A 17,546-nucleotide genomic window follows, 5' to 3' on the forward strand; every position below is an offset into this window, starting at 1 on the left:
TCAAACATTACCTAATTATTATCATTCACCTTTTTGACCCGTACTGCAAGTGAGCAATGAGTTTCAATGTAAAAACAACAGAAAATGCTGGAAATCCCAGCAGATGAGACAACATTTTGCAGAGAAAACAAAACAAACGTTGATGTTCTAAGGCCTTGGGTAGAGAATTAACCATTGTTTTATTGAATAGTGAAGATTCTGAGGAGCTGGTGCACACCAGACATAGTCTATTCTTCAACATCCATTAAAATGGGGAGAAAATAGCCGTGTGCATTGTAAGCTTCATGGAAATGAGTTTCAAGACATTGCGCTTCTATGAAATCAGAAATTTTAAGTTTGTGAGAAGAGATGGATGCTGGATCCTATAAAATTAGAATTCTTCCTTGTGTTTTGTTTCCCAGGTATTTCCCCTGAAAACTAGAAGTTCTCCTTGTTGAAATGGAAGTGAACTCCCAAGGGGTTGATCTCAGAGTACTTGTTTGTGCATTGTTCTAAAGCTTCAGCCAGAGGTTGTGGTCCACACAAGAAGACTCCAACTGTTGTCCTGAAAAGGTTAAAAAGTCAAGTTGCTGATTTCAGAATTTTTTGTACATAGTCTCTAATTTCTATAAATTGGATGTTATTTTGGTTAAATAATGTGAAAGGTTTCACTTTTATCAGAATGCAACATGAAATGATCTCCGTGGAAACTATTTGAGATCTCACACTCAATTTAAGTTCTAAGAGTAATTTAAGAACAAATAATCTCATTTAAGTAAGTCAAAGTGATTTATAATGTGGAACATTACACTTTTCACAACAAATGTCCGATCTTTCCCTCTGTTTACTACTTTTTAGCAGTCCTTCAGGGTTAAGAATGACTTGCTCCAACTCAAAGATAGACATACAAAGCTGAAGTAACTCAGCGAGACAAAGGAGAGAAGGAATGGGTGATGTTTCGGGTCGAGACCTTTCTTTAGACTGATGTCAGGGGAGTGGACGGTACAGAGATAAAATGTAGTTGAGATAGTAAGACTGGTAGGAGAACGGGGGAGGGATGGAGAGAGGGAAAGCAAGGGCTACTTGAAGTTAGAGAAGTCAATGTTCATACCGCTGGGGTATAAGCTACCCAAGTGAAATATGAGGTGCTGTTCCTCCAATGTGCGCTGGGCCTCACTCTGACAATGGGTGAGGCCCAGGACAGAAAGGTCAGTGTGGGAATGGGAGGGGGAGTTAAAGCATTGAACAACCAGGAGATCAGGGTTTAGCGGACTGAGCGGAGGTGTTCAGCGAAACAATTGCCGAGCCTATGCTAACCGATGTACAGGAGTCTACACCTGGAACAATGGATACTGTAGGTGAGGTTGGTGGAGGTGCAAGTGAACCCCCAGCCATTCCTCCCAATCCTTCCGAATTTGGCGGAAAGTTTCCGCTTTTATTTCATTTCTGCCATTCTGATTTCGCCCCACATTTTTCCTCAAAACAGTAGGTAATTGCAATTTGTCAATTCGGCCGCTAGAGGTCGCTAGGGGTTCAGCAAGAAATCCCATGCGCCCTGGAAGTCTCCGAAAATGTGGCACCTAGGCTGGGCAAGGCAGCCAATCTCGACCTCATCGGGACTTCCATGGCCAATTTGTCAATTCGGTCGCTAGGGGTTCCGCGAGGAAGTGTCCCCGAAAATGTGGCACCTAGGCTGGGCAAGGCAGCCAATCTCAACTTCATTGGGACTTCCATGGCCGATCGGTGGGTTGAATTTGCAACCTGCGGCTGGGGCTCTGGAACCAGCCCAGCTGGAGCCAGCACATCTATCCCCATAGCCGTCTTCCTTGGCCAGCTGGATAAACCAGCAAAGCTCTGGAACCAAGAGTGCCAGCAAATCAGTGGTGGAACTGTAATGAGTAAATATTGAATTTAAGTGCAAGATTATATAACTATATTAATTAATTAAGACGGGGTTAAAATATAAAACACAGCAGAAAAGCCAATTACCACCTTTTTGGGCTGATTATCAATTAATGTGCGAATTTACTTCAACAAGTACTTCCGTATGCTTAGTCGAGTCGCATATATCAACTCTTCATAACAGTCATACAGGAGGGTAAAGGGGAATCCATCTACCCCACGACAGAAGGGGAGGAGTTGTAAAGTTTGATAGCCACAGGTAAAAAGGATGTCTCGTGTTCTGTCCTGCATCTTGGTGGAACCAGTCTGTCGCTGAAGGTGCTCCTCAGGTTGACCAGTGTGTCATGGAGGGGGTGAGCTGTATTGCCCAAGATGCTCTGCAGTTTGAGGAGCATCCCTCCCTCCAAGACCATCTCTGTTAAATCCAACTCCATCCCCAGGAGAGGACCAGCCTTCCTGATGAGCGTGTAAATTCTGTTGCCGTCTGTGGCCTTTTCCCTGCTACACCAGCACATGACAGTGAAGAAGATGTCACTGGCCACCACCGATTGATAGAACATCTGCAGCATCTTACTGCAGACGTTGAAAGAGTGGAGCTTCCTCAGAAAGTACAGACGGCTCTGTCCCTTCTTAGACAGTGCCTCAGCGTTCCTGGACCAATCCAATTTACTGTCCAGGTAAACTTCAAGGTACTTGCACTCCTTAGTAAACTGCACATCCACACCCTTGATGGAAACAGGGGACAGGGGTGTTCCTCTCCTAAAGTCCACCACTAACTCCTTAGTCTTGTCGGTGTTGAGCTGCAGCCCACGCTACTCAATGCCACTCACTCCCAACCTAGCGAAAAGATACCCAGGTACTTGACGTGAGACATATTTTTCTTAATTGTCAGCAAGCAATAGATGACAACAGGCACCAACCTTGGTCAAAGAGGATCTTAATGACACAAAGAATAGTAAAAAGGAGGAACATCTTAAGGTGAGGATTTCACTGCAAAGGGCCAGATAGCTGAATGCACAGCTCAGAACAGTGGCACAATTAAAGCTGGGAATGAATAAATGCCAAAATTAGAGGAGCACAGATATCTGGAATGATTATAGCCCTGAAGGAGAGAAAGAGAGTTGAGGTAAGGAGGGATTTGAAATCTTCAGAGAACTTCAAGTTGACCCACACTGAACTCTCTAAAGTAACTGAACAGTATAACATATTCTCGTGGATAATATGGCCCCCAAGTAGTGTTCCCTGATGGTTAGCATAATGTTGCTCATGCTTAGTACAATCTAGATTTCAATGTAATTTATTGTCTGATATAGCTGCCTGCACAATACAGTCTGTAGTATAAACCATAAACAAAAAATACCATGAACATTAAGATTTATGGCTGATATAAAATGAATAAAAATAAGTCATCAGTATATTATTAGGAGCACTTTAACTTTAATTAATGAAAATAAATCTGATAAAGGAAGCTTTTGTGATGTTTATCGATTGTAAGGTGTCTAAAACAATGGATATTTTAAAGGCAGAGATAGATAGATTCTTGATTAGTAAGGGTGTCAGGGGTTATGAGGTGAAGGCAGGAGAATGGGGTTAAGAGGGCAAGGTAGATCAGCCATGATTGAAAAGCGGAGTAGACTTGATGGTCGAATGGTCTAATTCTACTATCACTTATGAACATAAAACTGCAATACCTTTGCTACACAAACTCAATTAAATAAACATACATATCATACAAGTTGCAGGCCAATTAATGGTTTTGGCTATTTATGTACAATTATTTATGTTTATAATTGTATTTTAGATATTTGTACATTCAAATGAAATGGGTACTCAGGGGATGAGATGCAGACAATAATCTGCTTGAGGGCCCACATGGTTTGGAAAAGAATAATGGATGTTTCGGAGTGAGTTACAGGCTGGAGTCTGATCAAGGGAAATAATGCAATGACCCACTGTTTCTATTCATTGCAACAGGTTGAACTTCATAAAATTCCCAGATTTAAGAAGGAAACTCAAGGTAAAGGAACCACTTGGAGGTAGTGACCATACTATGATTAGTTTTAATCTGCAATTTGAGAGGGAGAAGGTTAAATCAGAAGTGTCAGTGTTGCAGTTGAACAAAGGGGACTATGAAGGCATGAGAGAGGAGCTGACCAAGGTCGACTGGAAAAGGATCCTAGCAGGAATGATGGTGGAACAGCAATGGTGGGAATTTCTGGGCATAATCCAGAAAATGCAGGATCATTTCATTCCAAAGAGGAAGAAAGATTCTAAGGGGAGTAGGAGGCAACCGTGGCTGACAAAGGAAGTAAGGGATGGAATAAAACCAAAAGAAAAAAATGTATAACATCGCATAGAGTAGTGGGAAGCCAGAGGATTGGTTAACTTTCAAAGGACAAAAAAGTAGCAAAAAGGGCAATACAGGCTGAAAAGATGAAGTACGAGGGGAAGATGGCTAAGAATATAAAGGACAGTAAAAGCTTCTTTAGGTATGTTAAGAGAAAAAGATTAGTAAAGACAAATGTGGGTCCCTTGAAGGCAGAAACAGGTGACATTATAATGGGTAACAAATAAATGGCAGGAGAGTTGAACAGCTACTTCGGATCAGTCTACACTAAGGAAGGCACAAACAATCTCCCAGATGTACTAGAGGATAGAGGATCTAGGGAGACAGAGGAACTGAAATAAATTTGCATTAAGCGAGAAATAGTATTGGGTAGACTGATGGGACTGAATTCTGATAAATCCCCAGGGCCTGGTGGGCAGCATCCCAGGGTACACAAGGAGGTGGCTCAGGAAATTGTGCACGCATTGGTGATCATTTTCCAATGTTTAATAGATTCAGGATCAGTTCCTGTGGATTGGAGAGTAGCTAATGTTATCCCACTTTTCAAGGAAGGAGCAAGAGAGAAAACGGGGAATTATAGACCAATTAGCCTGACATCGGTGGTGGGGAAGATGCTGGAGTCAATTATTAAAGAGGTAATAATGGCACATTTGGATAGCAGTAAAAGGATTGGTCCAAGTCAACATGGATTTATGAAGGGGAAATCCTGCTTGACGAATCTTCTGGAATTTTTTGAGGATGTGACAAGTAAAATGGATGAAGGAGAGCCAGTGGATGTGGTGTATCTAGACTTTTAGAAAGCCTTTGATAAAGTCCCACACGGGTGGTTGGTGAGCAAAATTAGAGCACGTGGTATTGGGGGTAGGGTATTGACATGGATAGAGAATTGGTTGGCAGACAGGAAGCAAAGAGTAGGAATAAACGGGTCCTTTTCAGAATGGCAGGCAGTGGCGAGTGGAGTGCCGCAAGGCTCGGTGCTGGGGCCACAACTATCTACAATATATATTAATGATTTGGATGATGGAATTAGCAGTAACACTAGCAAGTTTGCAGATGACTCAAAGCTGGGTGGCAGTGTGAACAGCAAAGAGGATGTTAGGAGGTTGCAGGGTGACTTGGACAGGTTGAGTGAGTGGGCAGATGCATGGCAGATGCAGTATATTTCAGATAAATGTGAGGTTATCCACTTTGGTGGCAAAAACAAGGAGGCAGATTATTATCTCAATGGTGTCAGATTAGGTAAAGGGGAAGTGCAACGAAACCTGGATGTCCTTGTACACCAGGCACTGAAAGTAAGCGTGCAGGTACACCAGGCTGTGAAAAAAGCTAATGGCATGTTGGCCTTCATAACGAGAGGATTTGAGTATAGGAGCAAAGAGGTCCTTTTGCCGTTGTATAGGGCCCTGGTGAGACCATATCTGGAGTATTGTGTGTAATTTTGTCACCTAATTTGAGGAAGGACATCCTTGCTATTGAGGCAATGCAGCGTAGGTTCATGAGGTTTATCCCTGGGATGGCGGGACTGTCATACGAGGAAAGATTGGAAAGACTGAGCTTGTATTCACTGGAGTTTAGAAGGATGAGAGGGGATCTTTGAGAGACGTATAAAATTTTAAAAGGACTGGACAAACTAGATGCAGGAATAAAGTTCCCAATGTTGGGGGAGTCCAGAACGAGGGGCCACAGTCCAAGAATAAAGAGGAGGCCATTTAAAACTGAGGTGAGAAGAAACTTTTTCACCCAGAGAGTTGTAAATTTGTGCAATTCTCTGCCACAGAAGGAAGTGGAGGCCAATTCACTGGATGAATTTAAAAGAGAGTTAGATGGAGCTCTTCGGGGCTAGTGGAATCAGGGGATGAGGGGAAAAGTCAGGCACAGGTTACTGATTGTGGATGATCAGCCATGATCACAATGAATGGCGGTGCTGGCTCGAAGAGCACCTATTTTCTATGTTTTCTATGTTTTCTATGATATTGGACAGGGCAGTTCTGGTGATATTTCTCTTTGCTTAATCTAAGGGCTGATCCCTTTCTTTGCTTCAGTGAATGAAAGAGCAGTAGCTCAGGGCAAGGCCTCAGTATACACACAGGCAAGCATCTGATGCATGTTGAAAGCCAGTGGTGTTCATGCTGGTGGAGTGCAGGCCATAAAGGTGGACATCTTATCCATTTTTCTTTAGATTAGCTTCACTTCCAGCAAAGAGATTGTTAGAGGTGAGTTTTCATTATTCCAATGTAAAGTTGGGAAGCAGCTCGTGATACATCTCTGCTTGACACTATCTTGGGTGTTGTCTGTGGAGTTCAATATCAATGAACTCAATAGTGAGCTTTTGAACTGACAGAATTCTAGTGGGAATATTCCCAGTGCAGCATGGAAACAGGCCCTCTGGCCCACTATGTCCACATGCACCATTGATCATCCATTCACATTAGTTCTACGTTATTCCACTTTTGTATCCACTTCCCTAAGTACCAAAAGCAACTTACAGAGGCCAATTAACCTACCAACCCGCACATCTTTGGGATGTGGGAGGAAACGAGCATCCGGAGCAAACATACACAGTCACAGGGAAAATGTGTAAACTCCACACAGACAACACCCAAGGTCAGAATTGAACCTGGGTCTCTGCTGCTGTGAGGCAGCAGCTCTACCAGCAGCACCACAGTGCCATCCGTGAGCCACTGTGCTTGCATTTCATTGTACAGCACATGAGAATGTAAACAAATATAAATCAAAGCTAAATTTGAGAATGAGTCTCTGAGAGTGATTCCATTTTGGTGGAGGTCCAAGGTTTTTGTCAGATTGGAAAAGATGATGTACAGCGTTTCATGCTCTTTCCCATATTTTTCTTTGTTTGTCACATGCTGATCATATACATTGTACTCATTGATAGATGAATTCTGCATTGCTACTCGACAGTCACCAGAAGGAAGTGGTTGAGGAGGCTCTTCTTGACTTTCCCTATGGTGGACAGCAGGGAGTCCATTCTGTAATAATTGCATTTGGACCTCTCATTTGTGAAAATGATCGTGATTATGAATTTACTTTTGCCCCTGTTAACAGGATGATTATTCTCTCAGAAACTGCAGTCTTCTTGCAAAATCTCATCAAGCTTGTTCGAATGTTGCTGCATCAAGCAGAGTCCTCCTCTTTTTCAGAGGGAATATTCCCACTAGAATTCTGTCAGTTCAAAAGTTCACTATTTCCCATGCAACTGCATGCAATGCAAAACTTGTTTACCACCCAATTAATTTCCATTGGTGCAAATTCAAGGCTTACCTTTGTACCGGACAAATAATCATCACAAAAAAATGTTGACTTTGTTGTTTCCACTTACTTGGGGTGAGCTTGTGCAATCGAATGAAACTCTTTGTCCCAGTTGGGTCTTCCATAGTGTGTTTTCTGTTTGAGTCCAGTCACTACATCAGTCTCTTTATCAAAATGCACCTTGATGTGTACGGCCTGCAAGCACAAAGAGAAGTCACACAATGAGAAACAGCACGAATCTGAGGACATTGAATGGACTTCCCTTTATTGTTAATAGTAAAAGTGGCTACCTCAGCTTCTTTGCACAGTAGCATGCCAGCGTTTTGAAGGGTTGTGTAAAGTGGTGCAGGCTTGCATAAATATCCTTTGTTAAAAAAATACTTTGTACTTTGAAGTTAACATCATTCAAAGAAATGTAAATCTATTCACTTGGATTTGGCTCTTACATTCACTCTATCCCTATCTTCTGCTCAAGTCAATGAAAAGTCTGAGGGAGAAAACAAGGCGACCAAAGAGGTTATTATTCGTAACCCAAGTGCACAGGTTCCAAACCCAATTGCAAGTAAATGTCGTGCTTCATGTTTGATTATCTCTGCATTACCTCCACCAGCTTAGTTCCATACTCCCATACAGTGTAGTATGTGGCTATTAGTAACTAATTAGTAACTGCATCAGAAGGCACAGTACAGGTTTACTATTTGGTGCCTTGTTGTATTTTTAGACTCTTTACCTGTGCAGAATCCCAGCCGGTCAGGAAAAGCTTGTAGTTGAGAAAATCGGGTTTTCCCAATTGTTCCATGTTGCTCTCAAGTGATCGGAGTAAGTCAGCAAACCATTCAAATGCCTGAGTCTCTCGACAGATCCAGAAGAAATAAATCTACCAATAGATAAAGGATAAATTGTTGCTCATGATTGGGCGTAACCCCGGGGTTGTATTTCTGCTTTTTGTTCGTACTTTTAGTTAAGGGTTCAGTGAGTTAAGGGTTCAGTGAGTTAAAGGTACAGTGCTTTTTAGTAAAGGTACAGTTTAAAGGATTAAGAGGGATTTGATTTAATTTGGGGGTAAGACATGTCAGGTGAGATCGGCCCCGTGGAATGCTCATCCTGCAACATGTGGGAGATCAGGGATATTGTCGGTGTCCCTGATGACTACGTGTGCAGGAAGTGTGTCCAGCTGCAGCTCCTGGCAGACCGCATTGAATGGTTGGAGCTGCGGTTGGACTCATACTGGAGCATCCACGATGCTGAGAAGGTTGTGAATAGCACGAACAGTGAGTTGGCCACACCGCAGGTAAAGGTTAAGCAGACAGAAAGGGAACGGGTGGCCACTAGCCAGCGTAGCAGTAGGCAGGTAGTGCAGGAGTCCCCTGCGGTCATCTCCCTCCTAAACAGATATGCCATTTTGGATACTGTTGGGGGAGATGGCTCATCAGCGGAAGGCAGCAGCAGCCAAGTTCATGGCACCGTGGGTGGCTCTGCGGCAAAAGAGGGGAGGAAAAAGAGTGGAAGGGCTATAGTAATAGGGGATTCAATTGTAAGGGGAATAGATAGGCGTTTCTGCGGCCGCAAACGAGACTCCAGGATGGTATGTTGCCTCCCTGGTGCAAGGGTCAGGGATGTCTCTGAGCGGCTGCAGAACATTCTGGAGGGGGAGGGTGAACAGCCAGTTGTCGTGGTGCACATTGGCACCAACGATATAGGTAAAAAACGGGATGAGGTCCTACAAGGTGAATTTAGGGAGCTAGGAGATAAACTTAAAAGTAGGGCCTCAAAGGTAATAATCTCTGGATTACTACCAGTGCCACGTGCTCGTCAGAGTAGGAATAGGAGGATATTTCAGATGAATACGTGGCTTGAAAAATGGTGCAATGAGGAGGGATTCAAATTTCTAGGGCATTGGAACCAGTTCTGGGAGAGGTGGGACCAGTACAAACAGGACGGTCTGCACCTGAGCTGGAAAGGAACCAAAGTCCTTGGGGGAGTGTTTGCTAGTGCTATCGGGGAGGATTTAAACTAATGTGGCAGGGGGATGGGAGCATGAGCAGAGAGACAGAGGGGTGCAAAATGAGGGTGGAAGCAATAGGTAGCAAGGTGAAAAGTAAAAGTGGCAGGCAGACAAATCCAGGGGAAAAATCAAAAAGGGCCACTTTTGAACATAATTGTATAAGGGGTAAGAGTGTTGTAAAAACAAGCCTGAAGGCTTTGTGTCTCAATACAAGGAGCATTCGGAATAAGGTGGATGAGTTGAATGTGCAGATAGTTATTAATGAATATGATATTGTTGGGATTACGGAGACATGGCTCCAGGGTGACCAAGGCTGGGAGCTGAACATCCAGGGATATTCAATATTCAGGAGGGATAGACAGAAAGGAAAAGGAGGTGGGGGTAGCGTTGCTGGTTAGAGAGGAGATTAACGCAATAGAAAGGAAGGACATTAGCTTGGAGGATGTGGAATTGATATGGATAGAGCTACGAAACACTAAGGGGCAGAAAATGCTAGTGGGAGTTGTGTACAGGCCACCTAACAGTAGTAGTAGAGTTGGGGATGGCATCAAACAGGAAATTAGAAATGCGTGCAACAAAGGTAAAACAGTTATAACGGGTGACTTTAATCTACATATAGATTGGGTGAATCAAATTGGCAGAGGTGCTGAGGAAGAGGATTTCTTGGAATGTATACGGGATAGTTTTCTAAGCCAACGTGTAGAGGAACCAACGAGGCTATTCTAGACTGGGTATTGAGTAATGAGGAAGGGTTAGTTAGCAGTCTTGATGTGCGTGGCCCCTTGGGCAAGAGTGACCATAATATGGTTGAGTTCTTCATTAGGATGGAGAGTGACTTAGTTAATTCAGAAACAACGGTTCTGAACTTAAGGAAAGGTAACTTTGAGGGCATGAGACGTGAATTGGCCAAGATAGACTGGCAATTGATTCTTAAAGGGTTGACGGTGGATACGCAATGGAAGGCATTAAAAGACCGCATGGATGAACTCCAACAATTGTTCATCCCAGTTTGGCAAAAGAATAAATCAGGGAAGGTAGTGCATCCGTGGCTAACAAGGGAGATTAGGGATAGTATCAAAACAAAAGATGAAGCGTACAAATTAGCAAGAAAAAGCAGCCTACCGGAGGACTGGGAGAAATTCAGAGTCCAGCAGAGAGGACAAAGGGCTTAATTAGGAAAGGGAAAATAGATTATGAAAGAAAACTGGCAGGGAACATAAAAACTGACTGCAAAAGCTTTTAGAGATATGTGAAGAGAAAAAGATTAGTTAAAACAAATGTAGGTCCCTTGCAGTCAGAAACAGGTGAATTGATCATGGGGAACAAGGACATGGCAGACCAATTGAATAACTACTTTGGTTCTGTCTTCACTAAGGAAGACATAAATAATCTGCCGGAAATAGCAGGGGACCGGGGGTCAAATGTGAGGGAGGAACTGAGTGAAATCCAGGTTAGTCGGGAAGTGGTGTTAGGTAAATTGAATGGATTAAAGGCCAATAAATCCCCAGGGCCAGATAGGCTGCATCCCAGAGTGCTAAAGGAGGTAGCCCCAGAAATAGTGGATGCATTAGTGATAATTTTTCAAAACTCTGGATTCTGGAGTAGTTCCTGAGGATTGGAGGGTAGCTAATGTAACCCCACTTTTCAAAAAAGGAGGGAGAGAGAAAACGGGGAATTACAGTTACAATTACAGTTAGTCTAACATCGGTAGTGGGGAAAATGCTAGAGTCAGTTATTAAAGATGGGATAGCAGCACATTTGGAAAGTGGAGAAATCATTGGACAAAGTCAGCATGGATTTATGAAAGGTAAATCATGTCTGACGAATCTTATAGAATTTTTCAAGGATGTAACTAGTAGAGTGGATAAGGGAGAACCAGTGGATGTGTTATATCTGGACTTCCAGAAGGCTTTCGACAAGGTCCCACATAAGAGATTAGTATGCAAACTTAAAGCACACGGTATTGTGGGTTCAGTATTGATGTGGATAGAGAACTGGCTGGCAGACAGGAAGCAAAGAGTAGGAATAAACGGGTCCTTTTCAGAATGGCAGGTAGTGACTAGTGGGGTACCGCAAGGCTCAGTGCTGGGACCCCAGCTATTTACAATATATATTAATGATTTGGACGAGGGAATTGAATGCAACATCTCCAAGTTTGCGGATGACACGAAGCTGGGGGGCAGTGTTAGCTGTGAGGAGGATGCTAGGAGGCTGCAACGTGACTTGGATAGGTTAGGTGAGTGGGCAAAGGCATGGCAGATGCAGTATAATGTGGATAAATGTGAGGTTATCCACTTTGGTGGCAAGAACAGGAAAGCAGACTATTACCTGAATGGTGGCCGATTAGGAGAAGGGGAGATGCAATGAGACCTGGGTGTCATAGTACACCAGTCATTGAAAGTAGGCATGCAGGTGCAGCAGGCAGTAAAGAAAGCAAATGGTATGTTGGCATTCATAGCGAGGGGATTTGAGTATAGGAGCAGGGAGATTCTGCTGCAGTTGTACAGGGCATTGGTGAGACCACACCTGGAGTATTGCGGACAGTTTTGGTCTCCTAATCTGAGGAAAGACATTCTTGCTATAGAGGGAGTACAGAGAAGGTTCACCAGATTGATTCCTAGGATGGCAGGACTTTCATATGAAGAAAGACTGGATAGACTCGGTTTGTACTCGCTGGAATTTAGAAGATTGAGGGGGGATCTTATAGAAACTTACAAAATTCTTAAGGGGTTGGACAGGCTAGATGCAGGAAGATTGTTCCCGATGTTGGGGAAGTCCAGAACAAGGGGTCACAGTTTAAGGATAAGGGGGAAGTCTTTAGGACCGAGATGAGAAAGTTTTTTTTCACACAGAGAGTGGTGAATCTGTGGAATTCTCTGCCACAGAAGGTAGTTGAGGCCAGTTCATTGGCTATATATAAGAGGGAGTTAGATGTGGCCCTTGTGGCTAAAGGGATCAGGGGGTATGGAGAGAAGGCAGGTACGGGATACTGAGTTGGATGATCAGCCATGATCATATTGAATGGCGGTGCAGGCTCGAAGGGCCAAATGGCCTACTCCTGCACCTATTTTCTATGTTTCTATGTTTCTGTCAGAATATTTCAGGGGTTTACATGTGTATCCATATTTATCTAATTCTCTCAATGAATAATGCTTTAATCATAAATCTTCTTTGAGTAAGGGTGAGGAATTACAAGGCCTATTTAAATAATTAAACTCCTCGATGTAGAAGATTGGGATGTTGAATTGTTATTATTATTCATGCTGTTGGAGGAACATTCGTAAGAGTGATCTGGCCATCAGTAGAATATTTCGTAACCGGTGAAAGAGAGATGCGCCAACTCAAATCAATTTGTGATCATTTGACAGGAGGAATAAGAAGGTCCATTGACTATACATAACGTGGTTTCAGGATAACTTGGCTTTCGATGCAATCAGGTTAGAGTGAAAATGAGGAAGTTTAGTAGCACAAGTTTTTTCAAGGAACAACACACCTTCTTGGTTCGCAGTCCTGCGTCAGAGTTCTCATATTTGTACCAGATGGACTTGAGCACAGATGCAAATGGTGTCACTCCAATTCCGGCTCCAATCAGCACACTGACCTCATAATGGAAGGCATCTTCACTAGCCGTACCAAAAGGACCATCCACTGAAATCCTGGGAGAGCAAAAGGAAAGGAATTTACAGTGAAGACAAAGAACACCAGTTATGGGGAAATAAATGTACCTACAAAATTCATTTTGTTCATGGGAATTATTTTCAAACTGAATTAGATACCCTAAATTAGCAAACTATTCTATATTTGTCTTGCTGTAATTGTTGACTATTTCCAATATTAATTTCCAACATTAATAGTTTTTGCCACTTAATACAAACCAAGTCAATCAGATATCCTGACTCTGCAGCAGCCCAAGGTGTCTTTTAATATTGAAGATTGACACGAAATGCTGGAGTAACTTAGTGGGACAGGCAGCATCTCTGGAGAGAAGGAATGGGGGACATTTTGGGTCAAGGCCCTTCTGCCGCTTTTCGCAACAGTGTCTTTTAATATTCTTCATTAATTAATATTTCATTTTCTGCTCTTCTACTTGACCTACCTTGGATGCATTTGTTTTTGTCTCTCAAGTTGATCTCCTCCGAATGTTTCATACATGCTATCTGTCCAGTCACCAGCTGATCGAATATGTACACTGAAACAATCCTCTTCTGGAGCAGAGGTCAGAGTGAAGGGATGCCACTCTAGTTTTGAGATGGATGGACAGTTGATGAAGATGTATTGTCCCACTTCCATTTTAAAACCCTTCATCTGCATCTGAAGTTCAAGGACTTTTGACGGATGAACAACAGCCTGGAGAATAAGTTATGGAGAGCTTAGACGTGTTATGGCTTTCAATATAATTCACCATAAATGAGATAAGATCAATTATCATCATAGCGGCGCTGCCCTAGCAGCTGCGGCTTACCTGCGGTCCATTTGTCTTTGTGTTTTTGTTGTTTTTTTGTCTTAATTGTAGTTGTGATGTGGTGTTTTTGTGTTTGTGTACTATGTGTGTATGTGGGGGGGAGGGGGGGAACTGTAAAATTGTAAATAGGTGTCCCTTCCGAACGGAGACCCGACCTTTGTTTTCTGGGTGGTGTCTCCGTTCCTGCTGCGGCCTACCATCGGCCCAACTCCTGGAGCTGGCGGCCTCCAGGGCTCTGGTTCGTAGAGCCCGCGGATCGGACTTACCATCACCGGAGCCGGCCGTCCTCGGAGGCTGCGGGAGCGGCTGCGACTCGCCTTAGGCTCGGGCCGCATGGATGCCGACATCGGGAGCTCCGGCAGCGGCAGCGTGTTCGCCCGCTGGGGCTTGGGTCGCGGACATTTCACCGTCCGGCGCGGCCTAAAATATGCCGCGGGATTTTTCTCTGCTGGGCGGGGGCTTCAATGTCGGGAGCCACGACCGCCCCGACGTGCAGCAACAGCAGCAGCGTGTTCGCCCGCCCGGATCGGACTTATCATCGGCGGAGCCGGCCGTCATCGGAGGCTGCGGGAGCGGCTGCGACTCGCCTTAGGCTCGGGCCGCATGGATGCCGACATCGGGAGCTCCGGCAGCGGCAGCGTGTTCGCCCGCTGGGGCTTGGGTCGCGGACATTTCACCGTCCGGCGCGGCCTAAAATATGCCGCGGGATTTTTCTCTGCTGGGCGGGGGCTTCAATGTCGGGAGCCACGACCGCCCCGACGTGCAGCAACAGCAGCAGCGTGTTCGCCCGCCCGGATCGGACTTATCATCGGCGGAGCCGGCCGTCTTCGGAGGCTGCGGGAGCGGCTGTGACTCGCCTTAGGCTCAGGCCGCTGCGGACCGTCCGGCGCGGCCTGCAACCACAACAACCTGACTGCAGGAGAAGACGGCAGGAGAAGGGAAAGACATTGTGGCCTTCCATCACAGTGAGGAGAGGACTGGAGGAGACTCACTGTGATGGATGTTTCTTTGATGGATGTTTCTTTTTTTGTGTGTTTTTGGGGTTGTGTAATTTTAATGCCTATTTAATGCTTTTATTGTTGGACTGTGGGTGACTGAATTTCGTCCAATATTGGATGACAAATAAAGCAATCTTGAATCTTGAATCTTGAATTAATATCATCGTGATCAGATTTTAGAGGCAAGAAATATATCAGATATCTAATTAAGATTTTGCTTTCATTTCAGGCCAGAAAGTGTGTGGACTGACATACTCCCAGTAACCTGTCAGGCTGTAACATTGCCAGCAACCAACTACCTCCTCTCATAGCTATTGTCAAGTGCTAAGCGATGAAACAAAAAAGAACGGCATAACTAGTTCAGATCAATGAATAATCCTGCCACTTGGCTTCGATGGCATGGCAACCAGGCTTGATGGAGCTGACTGAGGTAGAATTGACGGAGGTAGACCTGGGTGCAAATGAAGGACAAGGTAAGAAGCATTGTCCAACACTGCAAGATGCATGAAATAGATGATACAATTGCAACCCATTTCAGAGTGATTCTCCAAGCTACCTCACCAATTGAACTCATTTTGCCAAATAGTCCAGTCACTGTTGTCATAGGGTCATAGAGTGATACAGCGTGGAAACAGAACTTGCCTACGCCGGCCAACATGACCAAGCTACAGTAGTCAAACCTGTCCTATCCATGTACCTGTCTAACTGTTTCTTAAATGTTGGTACAGTCCCTGCCTTAACTACCTCCTCCGGCAGCTTGTTCCAAACACCCACCCTCCTTTGTGTGAAAAAGTTACCCCTCAGATTCCTATTAAATCCTTTCCCCTTCACCTTAAACCTATGTCCTCTGGTCCTTGATTCACCAACTCAGGGCAAGAGACACTGTGCATCTACCCAATCTATTCCTCTCCTGATTTTGTACACCTCTATAAGATCACCCCTCAAACTGTGCTCCAAGGAATAGAGTCCCAGCCTACTCAACCTCTCCCTAAAGCTCAGAACAAAGCTCAGATCCTCTAGTCCTGGCAAAATCCTCGTGAATCTTCTCTGTACCCTTTCTAGCTTAACAACATCTTTCTTATAACATGGTGCCCAGAACTGAGCACAATACTCTAAACCGACATCTTATACAACTGCAACATGACCTCCCAACTTCTATACACGGCCTCCCACTTCTAGCATGGTACGATTTGGCTGGGTAGCACGTAAAGCAAAGATTTTCACTGTCTCTCAGTATCTGTGTCCCTAACAACTCTCACCGACTCCTGCAGATGCGCCACAGCAAACATTTTAATCAGAAATAGACACAAAAATGCTGGAGTAACACAGCGGGACAGGCAGCATCTGTGGAGAGAAGGAATGGGTGATGTTTCGGATCGAGACTCTAGCCTACCCATCCTCCCACTATAGCTCAGACATAGTACTTAGTTCTACAGATTAAATATTACTGATGTATGCCGTCATGGCTGACACATCAGTTTAGAGGGTCAACAAATATATCAGCCTTTGGTGAAAGATTAAATTATTTTCAAATGAGCAAACTCAATCCTGTGGCAATAAGCAACAGTACCTCAGAGATCCCGATCAACAATTCTTCTTCAGCCAACACTAGCTGAAACAACTGAGCAGTCAACTCATCATGTTTACTAAGGCTGAACGTTCAGTGTAATAGAATGGGGTGCTGAATTTGCCCACAGTGCAGTCAGTTCATGTTACATTGATACATGGGAGATGTACGAGACTTCTACTCTGTCAAAAAAATGGCAACCTATAGCAACATTCCACTTCTTTTTACCTTGGTGATAACAACACTCTGTTGAGATCGATACAGTCGTAGTAGTCTCTCAAAGACGTACAAGATCATTGGGGCAAGCACCCACTTCCAAGTCTGGAATAGAAGAGCACATTGAATAGATATCAGAGAACATCTTAAGAATCTTGTCAACGAATTATGGAATTAAAATGCCCATAATAACTGAAGGTTGTGGTGGTCAGGGCACAGTATCAACGATGAGACAATTCATGTTAAGAATTACTATCTCTGTGTCCAAGTCCTGGAACTGTCTGCCTAGCAGCACTGAGGAAGTACCTTCACTAGAAGGATTGCAGTGGTTTAAGAAGGTGGCTCATCGCCAATACCTCAAGGGCAATTAGGGATGGGTAGTAAATACCAGCCTTGCCAGTAATGCCCAGATCCTGAAAATAAATTTTAAAGAATTTATGCAATATATTTCTCAACACTAATGGAATTATCGACTTTGGTGTGTTGCGTTTATCAGAAATCAATTCCATACCTGTGAATTTCACACCCTTTATTAGCCATGATGAAGAAACGTTAAGGTTGTTATTCATGACAGGTTGTGAAAAGAACAATATAAATGTTATATGTTATCAAGTGGGAAGTAGTGATAATCCAGGAAATTATAGGCTCATGTCAGTGGAATGGAAACTATTGGGGAGGATTATTTTGATCTCTGACTTGGCAAGCTCTTTATTTTCATTACCGACGTGATGCTGACAGCATTCCTGTTAAAAGGGAAAAGATGGTGAATTTATAAATAAATATATATGAGGGTTGATCATTCA

At 43.8% G+C, this 17,546-nt stretch overlaps 1 protein-coding gene across 2 annotated transcripts in view; it reads right to left on the reverse strand.

Moving 5' to 3' along the window:
• Positions 1-417: 417 nt before the first annotated feature.
• The window catches only part of LOC144600373 (NADPH oxidase 2-like), a 39,205-nt gene continuing 22,076 nt past the window's right edge, over positions 418-17,546 (reverse strand). For both annotated transcript variants that reach the window (XM_078411948.1, XM_078411947.1), the window contains 6 exons: positions 16,756-16,848; positions 13,597-13,847; positions 12,994-13,156; positions 8,226-8,372; positions 7,566-7,690; positions 418-544 (listed from right to left, as the gene is read on the reverse strand). In XM_078411948.1, the coding sequence (XP_078268074.1) occupies positions 418-544; positions 7,566-7,690; positions 8,226-8,372; positions 12,994-13,156; positions 13,597-13,847; positions 16,756-16,848 (906 nt within the window). The remainder of the gene's footprint in view (positions 545-7,565; positions 7,691-8,225; positions 8,373-12,993; positions 13,157-13,596; positions 13,848-16,755; positions 16,849-17,546) is intronic.

This window comes from Rhinoraja longicauda, chromosome 15 (assembly GCF_053455715.1).
Source record: "Rhinoraja longicauda isolate Sanriku21f chromosome 15, sRhiLon1.1, whole genome shotgun sequence".
NCBI lineage: Eukaryota > Metazoa > Chordata > Chondrichthyes > Rajiformes > Arhynchobatidae > Rhinoraja > Rhinoraja longicauda.